At 41.3% G+C, this 16,905-nt stretch overlaps 1 protein-coding gene across 5 annotated transcripts in view; it reads right to left on the reverse strand.

Annotated features, from left to right (window-relative positions):
* SLC22A15 (solute carrier family 22 member 15) overlaps positions 1-4,533 on the reverse strand; it is a 98,409-nt gene extending 93,876 nt beyond the window's left edge. For 2 of the 5 annotated variants that reach the window (XR_011487636.1, XM_070467246.1), the window contains exon 1: positions 4,007-4,266. Coding sequence is in view for 4 of the 5 variants with exons in the window: in XM_070467246.1 (XP_070323347.1) it covers positions 4,007-4,093 (87 nt within the window). In the remaining variant the exon portion in view is untranslated. Of the gene's footprint in view, positions 1-4,006 lie in introns of all 5 variants that reach the window. The other 3 variants (XM_020891969.2, XM_020891980.2, XM_070467247.1) reach the window with 3 other exon arrangements.
* Positions 4,534-16,905: the final 12,372 nt, after the last annotated feature.

The following is a 16,905-nucleotide window of genomic DNA, read 5'->3' on the forward strand; positions in this document are numbered from 1 at the left end:
AACCTATGATTCATAATCCTGAGCAAAATGAGGGAGCTGAAATCTCTGACTCAGAACAAAGAAGTAGGGTCCTTTTCTACTTTATGTCCAAAGGGATCAAGAAGCAAAGATTTGTATTCCAACTTTCCTCCAAATGGTCTGGCAAATAAGCACACACAAACACAAAACAGTGATGACAACATCAACTTTGAATCATGATTAGAAAATAGAAATGGTAATAAAGTAAATAGAATTACTCATATTTTAATATTACAAATATTTACCCCCTACCCAAAGGAGGGCGAGGCTTCCTACATGGCACAGTGGTAAAGGATCCAGCTGCTAATACAGGAGATACAAGAGACGCAGCTTGGGTCGGGAAGATCCCCTGGAGTAGGATATAGCAACCCACTCCACTATTCTTGCCAGGAAAATCCCATGGACAGAGGAGCCTGGCAGGTTACAGTCCGTGGGGTCACAAGGAGTTGGACACGACTGAGCACACACAAAGGAGGGTTTGTATATTTCGGGGGTGGGTAAGCATTTTTCTAGCTAAAAAAGTAGAAATCTCATTGCTTGCTTATAACACAACTAGTTTCACAAAAGGCAATTTTTCTCCTCTAGATTTCTGCTTATGAAAAAGTGGGCTTCCCCGATGGCTCAGAGGGTAAAGATTCCATCTGCAATGCAGGAGACACTAAAACGAAGTATCCTTATTGTGACAGGGCATGTGATCCCATCATGATGATAAGAAATCTACAAAATCTGCATTTATTCTCTATATATTGGATAGTTGACCACTATGGGGATTCCAGAGATTATGTTTGCAAAGCCAGTGAAGGTAGGTCTCCCAGCCAAAGGAAACTGGATATTGAGAAAATGTTTGAGGAGTTACATGATGGTATCTACAATCTAAGAAAACAGCTAACCTAAAGAGCTTTAGAGGTGGTTTATAATTTTGTTTTGTCCTCTCAGTTTTAACTTGGATGTGTTTGAAGTACATGGAGTTCATTAAAAAAAAAAAAAAAAACGATTCTAGAAAGAAGAAAATGCAAAAGGATCTGTAAGGTTTCCATCTTTGTCCCTCTAGCTTGGTGTTTCTTGGATGGAGCTGGTCATCACCAAACCACAAACACAGAAAAGACTCCTGCTGAGGCAGTGGCCCCCTCCCCAACCCCACCCCAGTCCCTCTCCCTGGCAGTCCGCAATATGCAGCCTGAATGTGCAGGACTCCCCGTCTCGGGCAGGGCTGCTAAACCATTGGTCTGTACCCTCACTGAGCACTGGAAGACAAGGGCTTCAGTTTTAAAAGCAGACAAGCCATCAACCTCCTTCCATTAAAGTCCATCAACTCTAAAAATGGCTACTTTTCCCTCTGGTAGAGAAAGCGAACCCCACAAGAATAATGAAAGCATCGCATTACAACTGTGTTATGAGGCTCTCCAGTTCTCACACTCTGCAGGCCAGCTCCCCTAGCCCAAGTCATCAAGTCTACCAACTAGACTTGGTAGAATGGGCTCTGGGAAGCTCCACTCTCATATCCAGGATAGCTATGAGTGACCCTAGGACCATTTGGATGATATAGCTCTATGGGGGTAGTTAAGTCCTCACAAACAGGTAACAGCTGTGAAGAGTTCACTTTTGCTTGGATGGGCATCTAATGTCTTTTAGGATCAGCACAGCTACAGGGTGCCTTCCCAGCCCATACCCACAAGATAAACAGGTACTCATGCCTCCTAACACTCTAAGAGCTAGTTCTTCTATGATGAATGCTGACCACAAAACAAGTAGGGTTCAATGAACAGTCATGGGCTTAGACCACTCTGGTACCAAACTCTAACCACCTGGGTCAACCATTAAAAAAAAGGTTTAAGTGAAGTTGCTCAGTCATGTCTGACTCTGCAACCCCCATGGACTGTAGCCTGCAAGGTGCCTCTGTCCATGGGTTTTTACAGGCGAGAATACTGAAGTGGGTTGCCATTTCCTTCTCCAGGGGATCTTCTCGACCCAGGGATCGAACCCAGGTCTCCTGCATTGCAGGCAGACTCTTTACCGTCTGAGCCACCAGGGAAGCCCCCCCAAAAAGGTAAGTGGTGGAAATTTAACAGGTCCTGAACACAAAATAGTGGCCTTTTTAGTGCCACACTCCACTCAAGACAAAGTTATTCAAGGTCAGTGAATACCTGGCTAGTCAGGTGAAAAGATAATGACAGAGGAGGTAGAGTGCAGGGATGGGGAGGTAAGGTTACTCAGAGAGGGGGACATGTTCCTCAAATTCCTGATTAGAATAGGAAAAGAATTTTCTCAAAGAGAAAATATTATACTGGGTTTTTTCCCAAGTTGCTATGAAAAACCTGAACAAGCTTTTTGGCCAACCCAGCAAGCACCCATCAGGCATCATGCTTACAATTCTGTTTTTGGCATTAAATACTCTTTTATGATTTAACACAAACACTTTTTCTCCACAGTAAACTGCATTTAAACCTAAAACACCACACTTAAAAGAACTTCAGGAAATTGCGTATTTGTGAACTGAGAACTTGTTTTGCTAGAGAAAGAACTGATTTAATCTATGAGTGCATCATTTAGATGGTTCTACTGCTTGATGATGAAATCAACTGAACTTTCAAACATTTTAGTGGAAAAGAGAATCACCTAAGTCAATCCTCATCTCTAACCCTCCCAATCTTCCTGTTGAGCAGTTGACTTATGCAAGCTTTAAGCAACTGGTGGACTGGTACTTATATCCATGACCACCCTGTCCTTACCTCAGATAACTAATTCCATTAATCATCACAGGTTAATTGTAATTATTTAACTGCCTGCCTTCTGTGGGAAACATGAAAGAAGAGGATCCAATCTCTGGGTGGAGAAGATGCCCTGGAGGAGGGCATGGGAACCCACTCCAGTATTCTTGCCAGGAAAATCTCATGGACAGAGGTGTCTGGCGGGCTACAGTTCATGGGGTCGCAAAGAGTGGGCCTCGACTGAAGCAACTTGGCACACACTGCTTCACCCCACCGCCACAAGAATGCAAACTTCACAGGAAAGAGACTTTGATTTATAAACACTCCAGCCCCTGCTAAGCACACAGTAGGCGCTCACTAAATATATGCTGAATGAAGGAAAAACTAAAATGGCCGACTCATAGTAGATACTAAAAAGGATCTAAGAATAAAATGCCACTAGAATAAAAGTAGTAATTAATGTCAAACGGGTCATTTAAGAAAGCAAAGAAGAGTAACTTACGCACGGCAAAGTGTGTTTGTAGTGACCTTGCGCATACAGAACTCACATTTCTAGGATGGGGTGTGCAGGCAGTCTGGGAGAAATCTGTACCATGAAGAACTGATTCCCTTTTACATCACCCGTTGTAGATGGTACTATGGACTTAAAATAGTGTCAAGCCCAAAGTGGCCATGGGCAGAATGACCCAGCAGAACTTAAACCAGAAAGAAAGAAAGAAACCCAATTCATTGAAAGCCCCTGGAACAGGAAGCCCGCTCAAGTCTAGGAAAAGATAGTAAGTCGACACCAGAAGCTAAAGGATGGGCCCTTTGGTCAGCGGGTGATCAGGGCCCCCTCTCTGTTCAAGATTTCAAGGGGACAGCGCCACAGGTTAGAAATTCCCTTTCCGTAATCACAGCGTATTCCAGCTAACAAGGGTATTTTGCATCTCTTACTAACCAGCTCGCCAGATTAAGCATTCATTCCCCACACATTCCTTCTCTGCTCCAGGTGAGGGGAGCAGGGCGCCTATGGGGCCAGGTCCGAGGCTTGGGCGGGGACAAAGCTTGACAGGCCGGCCAGCGACCTTGGCTTTCCCGGGCGCAGGCCAAAGCGTGACGTCTAACCCAAAGCCGCCCTGGCGCGGTGGAGGTGGAGGCGGGGGAGGCTCGCCACACCTGAGGGTTTGCAGAGCCTTGGCATCTGGGCCCGGCTCTGGCGAGTCGGGGGCTGGGGGGTGCGCCTCGCGCCAAGCTGGATGGTCGGGAAGAGGGAGCGGTGGGGGCCGCGGGAGACTCACCTGCAGCAGCACGGCCAGCAGGAAGCACAGGTACATCTGGTAGATGCCCATCTCGCCCACCGCCTGGAACGCCTCCTCCACCTCCATGGCGGGCCGAGCGTTTGGCCCCGGCCCAGCACCCAGCTGGATCCTGGCAGTGGCCCCGGCCCGCCCTCCGCCACCCCCGCCCCGGCGTGGCCCGGCGTGGCCCTCCCCGGCCGGCCCGGTGCGCTAGGCACCCGCTCGGCCCAGCAAGCGAGCCGCGAGGAGCGGCGTGAGAGCGCCGGCAGGGCGGGGCGGGCGGCGCGTGGGCGCGGGCGGGGCGGAGGGCCGCGTGAGCTCGCGAGTCTGGGGCGGGAGGCCGGTTCCCTGGGCCTCTGGGCTATCTGTTAATTTCCTTCTGAGAGGGTGGGTTAAAGCGGAGGTTAAAGCGGCTTAAAACGAGAGAAAAGAGGAAGTGGGTTCCGGTGTAGACATCCTCTATGATGAAGAAATAAGGCGAAGGGCGGCCTCCTCGTCTAAGCCACAGCCTGCCCGCCCCCTGCTTCGGGGGCTCTGGGGCGCAATGACGGTCGGGAGACCCGGTGACCGCTGGTAAAATTTGTCCTTTTGTACAAATCGTTTAAATACAGGAAGTGGAAATGGGTTCTAGATCTTTCGGAGAAGAGTGCTGTTTAACATTTCTTTCCTCCTGCTCCCTGCTAGCTATGTGGTCAGGCCACAGGTAACCAAATTCTTGCAAAACACTGAGATAAACTTGGTTATGTTAAAAGGCACGAGGTTAAAAATATGAAAGCTTCATTTGTGGGACAGGACGTGATGGCTGCTAAAATGTTTGAAGGATAAACAGCGATTGAAAGACTGGCAATGGAGAAAAATGCAGCAGGACCTAGAGACGCTGGCCACCTGGCTTAAGTCCCCTCATTTCGCCACCACCCTAGGTTGGTTTTAACAACTGCATAGTATTCCACTCTGCAGGCTATGCCGCCCAATACGATATTGAACAGAAAAGGTGACTAGCTAATGCTTTATCTAGAATTTTACACATAAGAGTGAGATAGGCCTATCATTTTCTTGTTACAGTTCTTGTCTAGGTTTGGCTGGAAGATTAGCGTAGCCTAGTTAAAATGAGTTGCAACTGTTTGGTATAACTCTTCAAGCCATCTAGGCTTGGCTTGTTTTGCAAGGGGAACCTCTTTATTACAGAGATGGATAAAGATTTTATAAAGAGATTTTTGTCACATATGTTTTGGACTTTTGTTTTTGAATCACTTTTAGTTTTTTCTAGAAGTGTTACTGTTTTATCTACTTTTCTATTTTGGAAATAAACTTGTTCATCTTGTTTTCATAGGGTTTTTAATTATGCTCTAGCTGTATTTATGCCGTTTTTTTATTATTCATTTTTATTGTCCTTTTCTTACGGGTCTTGCTAGAGGTTTGTCTACTTTATTATTTTCTGAAGAACCAGTTTTTATTTTGTGATTTTTTTAAGTTTATGTGTTTGTTTTCTGTTTTATGGGTTATATGAATTATTTTTGTTACTTATTTTTGCTAGTCTATAATTCTTTTACTACCCATGTGACTGGAAAGTTTAGCTTTTTGCCTTCAATTTTCCTTTTATAGGAATAATTATACATAAGACTTAAGCATTTCTCTCTCGGTACTACTTTGCTCTATCCCACAACTTTGTCATGTGGTGCTTTCATTGTCTTTAGTTTTAAATATTCCATGACATTGTAATGTCCTCTCTAACCAATGAGCTATTTGTTAGTTCATATTTCTTTAGTTTCCAATTAAAGGTTGTTGCTCTTTTTTAACCATCTTTTTATTGTTGATTACTAATTTAAGTGCTTTGTGTATGAAGATGATCTGAAATCTTGGAAATTGAATTTTCTTGTGACCTAGACATTATCATTTTTGAGTTTTTATCAAGTTGTCTTTTTATTTGTGAAAGTTTATAAAAGTACCAATTGAATCATTCCTGTTAAATCATAATAAAATACCTCTTTTTACTTTTAATGCTTTTGTCTTAAGTTTTTTGTTTACTGTTAATATTGCTGTATCAGGGTTTTGTTGTTATTTACCTTGTAATCCTTTTATTTATTTCATATTTGCAGTTTTATATTCTAGACATGTTTATGAAAGGAAAGCTTTTTCAATTTGTTTATACAATGTTGTAATCTTTGTCTTTTAACAGGTAAGTTAAATCTATGTATATTTATTGTGAATGATACATTTGGACTCATTTCTAGTATTTCCTGTTTGATGTTTACCATCTTCTTTCTTTTTGCTTCCTGGCCATCTATTGGAATCTTAAAGACATTTTTATATGATCCTTCTCTCTTTCTGCTACTTTTGGGAGCTACAGATTGCACTGTTATTGTTATTATTTTCGTAGTTACTCAACATTTTAACATCTACAGAACTGAAATACTATTCTACCATGTTGAGAGTTGTTTAATATATCTGTTCTCTTTTTAAACTACCCGAGATTCCAAGAATGGTTTATCTGAGAAAACATAGGAGACATAAAATGTCATGTCCTGGAAAACTTTGTTAGGTGACTCAAGAAGTAACTATTGTGGTGCCAAAACACTGATAAAGAAGATTAACGTGAAGTGTTTGTGTTTTAATAAAAAAAAAAAAAAAAACTATTGTTAAGGAAAATTATCCTGCATTCAGAAATAATAAGAAAGCAATAAGAGAACTACATGTCCCTTCAGTGCAGTAATGAAGCATTATTTGACAAGCCCACCCCCAGAATTATTTAAGTATTTAATTCAGTAGGAAAATTTACCTGTATTTGACCTGGCTATTTGCTATGAATTTGACTCTATGTAACCTCATGGACTGTAGCCCACCAGGCTCCTCTGTCCATGTGATTTACCAGGCAAGAATACTGGAGTGGGTTGCCATCTCCTTCTCCAAGATACTGTGCAGTTACATGTAAATTTGTAGATTTTTGTTTGGTAGAGATGTAAATAACTATGTTTAATAGGAAAGATAATAATCTATTGTTTCATCGCCATGTAAAACATTAACTTGTTTTATCTCTAACCTAGAGATCTTTTTTTTTTTCCCCTAGAAATAACCAGTTTGTCAAATGCTCTTGGAACCAGCTTTACCATCCTACCTGTTCTTTCATCATTTAAAATAAAATCATTGACAAGGGTTCATTCTATGTAGGTACAAGAGTCATATTTTTAACTTCTGAAATTTTCCTTTGAGATTGTGATGTGTGAGAATGAAAAATTATAAAGCAATATTTATGATACATAGCTAAATTAAATTGCTAAGTAAAAATTGGGTTATTTCATCTTAATTAAATTTTATATATTTTAAATGAATCAGAAACTTTTCTATACATTCAGTGTTAATTCACATTATACTGGAACATATATGCTAAAAGCAATTGGTTATTGTGAGGAAAGAAGATCCAACCTAGGGAGCATCAGAAATGAGGTCTGTGGGTTGATAGAGACCAGGTAAGCAGTACTAAGGAGCTTTAACTTTTTCCTACAAGTGATGGGCACCACTGAAGTGTTCTTTAAGGTTGAGTGGTGTGACTTTTAAAAGATGACTTGGCAGCAGTGGAAAATGCACAGAACACCAGTGGGGAACACAGAACACCATTTCTGTAGTAATGGCCCAGGGTCTTGCCTGGTGGCTCAGCGGTAAAGAATCCTCCGGCAATGCAGGAGACACAGGAGATGTGGGTTCGATTGCTGGATTGGGAAGATCTCCTGGAGGAGGGCATGGCTACCCACTCCAGTAGTCCTGTCTGGAGAATCACATGGACAGAGGAGCCTGGCGGGCTATAGTCCGTGGGCTCACAATGAGTCAGACACGACTGAAGCCATTTAGCACGCCTGCAGTAAAGGCCCAGGCAGGACCCAGTGATAATAGTGATTGAGAAGTGAAGTCAAACTTAAGGTAAAATCTGCAAAAATTGATATTCATTTTGCAGACTCGTGAGAGAGGAATCAGCAATGATTCTTATGTTTTTGAAGTCAATAACTGGGAAAATGGAGGTAGTATTATTAACTGAGGTAGGGAAAACAGAAGGTGGAGTCCGACGGAGGTGATAGGTCTAAGGGCCTCAGGCAAATGGTGGGGCCAAGAGGCATTGCTCGTTTAAATGGCCATTGCCCCTTTAAGATCCTGCCCTTCCCCCGCGTTAACCCACCAAGGCCCCTGCTGGATTTCCTTGCCCTAATTTACAGTCTGTGCCAGAGCTTCTGAGCATGCGCTGAAGGAAGAGCTGGCCTAATTAAGGCTCTCCTGAGGCTCAAGGTATTGCATCTGTGGCTCTTAGCAAAGAGTTCCATTCTGAGAGCATATTTTCCCCATCTGACCATTCTTTACTCATTTTCCTTTTCCTCAAGTTCTTTTCTACCATAATTTTATATAGTACCTGCATTTCCTTTTATAACTCAGAAGTAATGAACATCTGGGGTTTTTTGAATAATAAAAAATTAAAATAATGTTTAAAATACTGTGTCTATCAAATATACACTTGTTGGGATGTGAGGAAGAAAGGTAACTTATCTGGTAAATTATAGAAAGCCTTGAAGCAAATATACCCAAATATTATTATCTTCTTTCTTTTGTTACACTTAACCACTGTGTCATGGCTTTTGCTTCTTTGGTAATTTGATGTCCCAGAAGACTACTAAAATTTGCTTTGCAAGATAGTAGGCTTCAGGTGTGTTAAGTGTTGCTTCAAATCCTTGGTATCAGTGTTGCCAGCCTAATGTTTACCAGCCTAAATGTACCCAGAATGAGTCTTTTTTTAAAATCTGAAGAACATTTTTCCTTTTACATAGACCTTCATGCTGGATAACTACTGTTAGTATTGCACAGCAACAATCCTTAATAAAGATAGCCAAAGGGCAAATACCTCTGTCAACATTAAGTTGGTATAAACACCGCGAATGTGATGGGAGTGACCAGATCACAAGGAATCCAGATTTTGAGGGCAGTTGTCTGGGAGGAAGGAGCAAGAAGACAAAGGGAGGAAAAGCAAAAAGAAAACGGGATTAGCAGTGAGATGGACACGTCTCTGTCATCTGGCCTCCCAAACCAACAGCTATCATTCAAAAACCATCCGTAAGTGGGTGAAAGCGTATAGTAAAATAGATCTAAATTTAATATGGAGGGGTTGGCCATTTCCATGTCTCAAACCTTAGCAATAAAAGAATATGAATAGAATTAGGACTAAAATTCAGGAGGTTACAGCAGAGAAAGATGAAATATGAGGGAAATTAGCCATTAATTATGTTTGAATTTAGATCGTAGAGTGTTTTGCTTGCTAAGAGTCTAATTTTACATGCTGTCCCAAGAGGCACTGAGCTTAGATAATAGGACATTCATTTAATTCAACAGATTCATTCCTGAGTGCCCAACTCTAATGAAAATGTCAGGGTTGTTGTTGCTGTTATTGTCACTGTGCTACTTACATAGGAGAGTTCTACAGCAAGGCAATACAGACCGAAATGATGAATTTGCCATACTCATGGGGATTGATCAGCTGAGGCTATGATTCAGTAGGAGGGAGAAAAATTTGCCAGTTGCCCCAAAGTTCCCCAGGATTGAAGTCTGGATGCTATTGGAATTGCCTGAAACACTAGAGTTGATTGAATATCACAAAAACATGATGGTAACCTGCAGATTAACAGTCTGAACCCCCAACCGGGCTTTCTAAATTAAAACCAGCAATTTACATTGTTTTCAAAAAGTAGGAAGCCAAAGTAGATTTCAGAGAATCAAGTTTGATCCACTGGATCTACTCAGTCTCAGAAAGAAGTTACCAATCCTGAAACCATTCTGAAAATTGTTAAGCATGAGAATTCATTCAACAAATGCATTCTGAACAACCACTCTGTATTGGGCACATTGTTCGAGGTGTGAGGAATACATTGTGAAACCAACAAAGTCTCTCCCTCTCCCTAGTGGCCCTTGCCTTCTGGTGAAGACTTTATTCTTGGCTGCTGTACTGGATGGGATGGGTGGGGTGAGAGTAAGGAGGAAGAATTGTAGTCTATGGAAGTTGAATCCTTGCTTTCTTTACTATCCGATCTTGAGATGGACTCCAAATCAAAAGATAACAATGTGAACCAAATAGATTATAAAGAATGATGGCATTCATTATGTCTTCTTCAGTCTAAAGGCTCTTCTCCCTATGTTTATCTGCCTTAAGAAGAATTAGCCAAATCTTATTATCTCCCTACAGTAGTGAAAGTCACTTAGAAAGTTACATTAGTGCATAAATTCACATGATTTTCAGAACCAAGTGAATCCTTAAATTACTGACATCTAGCTATTTGAGCCAGAAGATCATATTGCGTCTTAAATTATATGAATAACTCTTCATCAGTTTTCATTTGAAGGAGATGAGTATATTATTCTCAGCCAAACAGAGCAAATCAAATCCTCCTGTTAATTATCTGTTCCGGCACAAGATTTTGAGTATTGTCCGTTTTATTTGCCCCTCTCCTTGGCCCTGGGATTCTTCCTTCAACTTAAAAAAAAAAAAAAATAATAATTTGTTTGGCTGAGCTGGGTCTTTGTTGCTGCACAGGCTTTACCTAGTTGTGGAGAGAAGGGGCTACTCTCTGGTTGCGGTGCATGCGTTTCTCATTGCCCTGGCTTCTCTAGTCGCAGAGCACAGTCTCTAGGCACACAGGTTCAGGAGTTGCAGCGTGCAGGCTTTGTGGCTGTGGCACGTGGGTTGTAGAGCGCAGGCTCAGTAGTTGTGGCGAATGGGCTTAGTTGCCCTGCAGCATGTGGGCTCTTCCTGGATCAGGGATCAAACCTGTGTCTTCTGCATTGGCAGGTGGACTCTTCAACTGAGGAAACCCCCTTCGCCTTTCTTTTTTTAATAGAGAAACTTTAAAATTGAATTATCATTTATTTACAATTTTATGTTAGTTTCAGGTGTACAGCAGAATGACTCATATATATATATTCTTTTTCAGATTCTTTTCCATTATAGGTTATTATATGATATTAAATATAGTTCCCTGTGCTATACAGTAGTGTTTGTTGTTTATCTGTTTTCTATTTAGTGGTATGTATCTATTAATCTCAAATTCCTAATTGATCTCTCCCCAGCACCTTCTCCACTTTGGTAACCATACATTTGTTTTCTATGTCTGTGAGTCTGTTTCCGTTCTGTAAATACGTTCATTTATGTCATATTTTAGATTCCACATATAAGCAATATCACACAGTGTTTGTCTTTTTCTGTCTGACTCACTTTACTTAGTATGATAATCTCTGAGCCAATCCATGTTGCTGCAAATAGCATTATTTTTTTCTTTTCTCTTTACCTTTTTTTTAGTCATAGGACCTTGTACAAACCCAGTGAAATTAATGGTTTTTCTCAGGAAAATGAGAGTACTGGAGAAGGTATACTCACACACACACATTTTGAAAATCATTTTTTAGAAATCACTGAGCCCACTCCCCACGTTATAAAAATGTTAAGTTAGGGCTGTGGGAGGTTAGATAATAGGTTTAAGATGGTTCAGGGATGCACTGAAAGTCACATAGTTGGCACAGCAGGACATGAAACAAAAGTTCTCCAAAGTTAGTGGGTTATTTTTTTGTTTTTTTTTTTGTTTGTTTGTTTTTATTCACAGAAACTGTTCTCTGGTACAAGTCCCATCTCAGAACCACTTTTTTCTTACCTGGAAATGTTAATACAGAACAATATTATCTTTGTTAACACATTTGCACTCTGATTCCTTTGTAAACAGAATAAATGTGTCCCTGGATCCAAGATTTTAAGGTTGGGGCTTTAACTGAATAGGGCCCTTCCTGTCTCCGAGGCCAGACACTCTAGTTGGGCATAGATAATAACTCAGCAACGTGATTGCAATCTCTAACATGTGCAAAAGGAGTTCTCATCTGTTGTGTTTGAAGCCAGAGAATGGAATAGCGCTGTAACTTTCCTTAGTGGATTATTCCTTACTCAACAACCACTTTGCTTTTAACCTGAAAAACTGGGCCACAGAGATCTTACACCATCAGGCATCTCTCTTATTGGGCTGTGAAAGTCTAGCATATGGCTAATTACAATTTACACCTCCTTAAGTGCTCTAACAATCCGCTAAAGGATGTTTTGTCTCTTTGGTTTACTATTTGGAGCACTTTTTGCAGACAAAGCAGTAAACAGTTCCTTTGGAGGTACTTTTTAATTTCACGTGATGATGAAAGATGATGATCTTCTGTCTGGGTTCTTAATGGTGTATTCTCAGCCTGGTCTGTTATATGACTGTGTTCCTAATGATGTGTCATTGCCATTTACAGCATCCCAGTGACCAGCTTGCCTTCTCCTCACTATCTTCTTCCCAGGGTGGAGGCATGAGTTATGTCCGTTGAGTATTAAATGATGAACTAAAGTAAGTGAAAGAAGAGATTTTAGGAGCAAAATGTCTTTATGGTATAAAATAATATAATGAACAATAAAGATATTTGATAAAAAATACCTGAGTTGTTTTGTGTTTATGTTTTGGGGGGTATTTTTTAGCAGGGGGGTTGCTTTTTAATTAAAAAAGCTGTGTTGTGCAGCATATGGGATCTTAGTTCCCTGACCACGGATCAAATCTGTGCCTCCTGAATTATAAGTACAGAGTCTTAACCACTGGACCGCCAGGGAAGTCCCTAAGTTTTTATTTTTTATCATTGCTCTTTTCAGCTGTGTGTATGTTTGTGATATAAAAATACACTCTGTCGCAAGGAGACTGGTGTCTCTTGAAATAACATATAATGGAAAGTTATTGCACCAGACTGAAAACTTTAGTTTTTAGTTTGTTGGATATCAAAATACAAGCTGATAATGAGACATCACTTAAGCAGAGAAGTTTTCTGTTCAATGAAGTGATTTGCACATAGAGAAGATGTGCTGATGGATATGTTTTATTTGAAGCTGGATATAGAAGGTAAGGATGGATTTAGTCCTGGAGCTTTCTTCTGGCCCTGCCTGCAAGTGACCAGCTGGCTCAGTCACTCAGTCATATCCAACTCTTTGCGACCCCACAGACTGTAGCCCACCAGGCTTCTCTGTCCATGGGCTTCTCCAGGCAAGAATACTGGAGTGAATTGCCATCCCCTTCTTCAGGGCATCTTCCTGACCCAGGGATCGCACCCAGGTCTCCTGCATTGGCAGGTGGATTCTTTACCACTGAGTCAACTGTGTATATTCTCAACCCCAGAATTTTTTCAAGTTCCAGACTCCCAGACTCCCCACTACCAATCACTTCTTATCTTGAATATTTCAAACATATCATGTTCTAAAGTGACCGTGTGATTCCAGCCCATTGCTCCGCACCTGCTTCTCTTCCAAGGTTCCTGCCTCGTTGAAAGGCACCATCTGGTTTCTCGTGCCAAAAATAAAAAAATCTAGGAGTCATTCTTGAAGCCTCTTTCTCAACGTATATAAATCATTAAGTACAAACATTTTTCCTTCTAAATATCTTTCTAATCTGTTCCCAATAGCTAACAAGAAACGATCAGTCCTGGACACTAAGCATGACTCTAGAGCAGAAGAGAGATACGTGGCATGTTGATGTAGCAGCGCCGAGATGGCCTCTGAGTGTTGTCCACAGCCAGATGGTTTGGGAAGGAGCAGAACATTTTCCCTTGGAGAACAGTTTAGACACATGTAAGAATCAGTGGACATAAGGAGGTAGCAGTATGGGACAAAGATGGGAGGGAGGCCCGACAGGGAGGGAAATAAGTGTGCTTATGGCTGATTCATGTTGCACAGCAGAAACCAACACGACATTGCAAAGTGATTCGGACATGAGGGTGCAGCAGAAGCCTGGGTGAACCTCTGACCACAGGTCAGATGAGACCAAGGATATGTCGGCGGGTCTCAGAGAAGAACACCATCAAGGGGACAAGATTGTTCACCTGTGCAAGATCTCAGCATCCCATCCCCCCATGTTCAGATCCATGCCAAAGAAGAGATGGCGAGACCCCCTAAAGCGGCTGAAGTAAAACTTACAAATTCTATAAGAATGCAGCTTGAAGCTGAAATTAACTTCACTTACATAGAAATATTATGCTACTTCTTTGCAAAGGAATAAAAGTTCTACTCAGTATCTGGCTAACTTCATTGATAAAGACTTGATATTTAATGTAAATTATAAATAAGTGTAAATGCAAAGATTAAATAGACTCTGCAATTAGGAAATTTTCATCCTCATCCAAGCCACTATCATTTCTTGCCTAAAGGCCAGTAATCACCTTCTGAGTGTTCTGTCATTTTCACTCTTACTTACTTCCAATCCCTCTCTCTACACCAAAATGTGGATGATCTTTTTGAAATGCAAACTTGATCCTATGACTCCTCTGCTTATGACCCATTAACAGCTTCTCTTTGTTTTTAGGGTAGAGTCCAAATTCATTTACCAGGGCCTCCAAGATTACTACCCATGTGGTCCTCTCTCCTTTAGCCTCACTTAAAAAAAAAAAATATATATATATATGTGTGTGTATATATATATGTGTGTGTGTGTGTATATATATATATATGTGTGTATATATATATATATATCTGCTCCCAGGTCTTAGTTGCAGCATACAGGATCTTTAGTTGCACCTGTGAACCCTTTGTTATAACACTATGGGACCTAGTTCCCTGACCAGGGATCAAAGCTGAGCCCTCTGCATTCAGAGCTCAGAGTCTCAGCCACTGGACTACCAGGGAAGTTACCAATCTTCGTTTTCAACCTCTGTGCACTGAACTTCTCGTAGTTCCTCTAGCATGCTAATTCCATGGGACTCTAGACAGACCTGGAATACACCTCTTCTGTTCCTCCCTATACACACACTAACTGGCCAACTCCTATTTCTCCTTCAGTTTCCTGCCTAAACGCCACCTCCTCCCTAAAGCCTTCTTCTTTCGCCCAGATCATGCTGGGGAATCCTATGAACCACTCTTGTTTGCTCCCTGTGATTTTCCCTCACAGCACTTTACCACTACGTGCTCCAAGAGAGCAGGGATAGACTCTCCCCCTTCCTCCACACACATGTAGCACGCTCAGCAGAGCTGTCTGGCACAAGAAGGCAATGAAAGAAATGAATGAAAGAAACAAGTCCAGAAAACTTACTCCCACCACCAACTCAGTGGACATGAATTTGAGTAAACTCTGGGAGACAGTGAAGGACAGGGAAGCCTGGCATGATGCAGTCTGTGGGGTCTCAAAGGCTCAGACACAACTTAGTGATGGAACAACAACAAAAACAGCAACTGAAGTATTCACTGATAATGGTTTAAAAATGCTTCCTGGAGGATGGACGATATCCAGATAAAATTTCCAAACCGAAAGGAATGTATCTCTGCTGGTAAGGCTTCCATTACTGGCGTATGTCTTAGCTAGAGGCTTTCTACCTCCTGATACTTCCTGGCTGTTCACTAGGAGAAAGGGACCAGTTATGTCTGCCATTACCCTTGAATCCCTAGGTCATCTGTCCCTGCTGACATCACTCCGGTCTCTGCTTCTGTGGTCACATTACTTTCTCTTTTGTGATCAGATCTCCCTGCTTTTCTCTTATAAGGACCCTGGTGACTACATTAGGTGCTGTCTCAATAATCCAGAATAATCTCCCTAGCTCAGGAGCCTTACTTACTCACACCTACAAAGTCCCTTTTGCAATATAAGGCCGTGTTTCCAGCTTCCAGGGAACAGGATGCTTGCATCTCTGAGGGCCATTACTCAGTCTATCACGTGGGCTTGTGTGCAGTCGCTTCAGTTGTATCCAGCTCTTTGTGACCCTGTGTACTGTGGCCTGCCAGGCTCCTCTGTCCATGGGATTCTCCAGGCAAGAACACTGCAGCGGTTGTCGTGCCCTCCTCCAGGGCGTCTTCGTGACCCAGGGATCAAACTCGCATCTCTTACATCTCCTGCATTGGCAGGCAGGTTATTTACTACTAGTGCCTCCTGGGAAGCCCAGTCTCTCCTGGGTCCACTTCAAATTTGAATTTTTTATCATGTTATCTCTTTAAAAAAACAAGTGCTTTATTTGTTTGTTTGAGTTGCTTTATTTTTATAACTCTAACAGGCTCTTCATAATTGTCCTTTTCTTCATTTCTCACAGACCAAAACTTTGTTTTTATAAGAAAGAGGAAGTATATCTGAAACCAACAAAACACTTCAGCTTTGTTTTCTGTCAGGTATTTCTTTTGAAAGGTACCTCCAGTGAAACTACACTTAAATAAATACTTATCTGATTAAAGGTTTGTTTTAGACAGGACAAAAAAGAAAACTTCCAGAGATTTCTGTTAGGCAAAGTCCTGAGCAACATAGGTTTTAATGTTTCTGCTCTTAACAGATCTAGTCCCACCTACTTAAAATGGAGAAATTTATGGTAGGGACGTTTTTGCTATTCTGTTTTGACTTCACCGTTGCGGTGCTTAAAAAGCAACTTAAGTGGAATTTACCCTTTAGGCCACTATCTCATAACCCTGAATCCCTGTTCAACCACATATCCCCAGGTTAAGTCAAGTTTCTAATGGAAATAGTTTTAATTATAGCTCCCTGAAGGCACATAATTTGAGCGCCTGCATGCAGAGCCTGGAGTTGCTCTCTGATGGAGGCCCTTAGTTTCAGACCTAGATCAGGTAAGGAGGAAGCTATTCCTAGAAAGAACGCAACTTCTCAGCTCAGTTGCCATGGACATGAATTAGTTACTTCCAGCCCAGTGCTGTCCAAATAGAAATATAATACAAACATTCTATTTAAATATGTAGTTGACATTTTTCTAGCAGCTATGTTAAAAACAGCACAAAGTAAGTGAAATTAATTTTAATGATACAGTTTACTTAACCCAATATACCAAAATATCATTTTAATACCAATCAATAAAATAAATAATTATTACAAAATTTTGCATTCTTTTTTTTTTTTTCA

This window comes from Odocoileus virginianus, chromosome 5 (genome assembly GCF_023699985.2).
Source record: "Odocoileus virginianus isolate 20LAN1187 ecotype Illinois chromosome 5, Ovbor_1.2, whole genome shotgun sequence".
NCBI classification, from domain to species: Eukaryota; Metazoa; Chordata; class Mammalia; order Artiodactyla; family Cervidae; genus Odocoileus; species Odocoileus virginianus.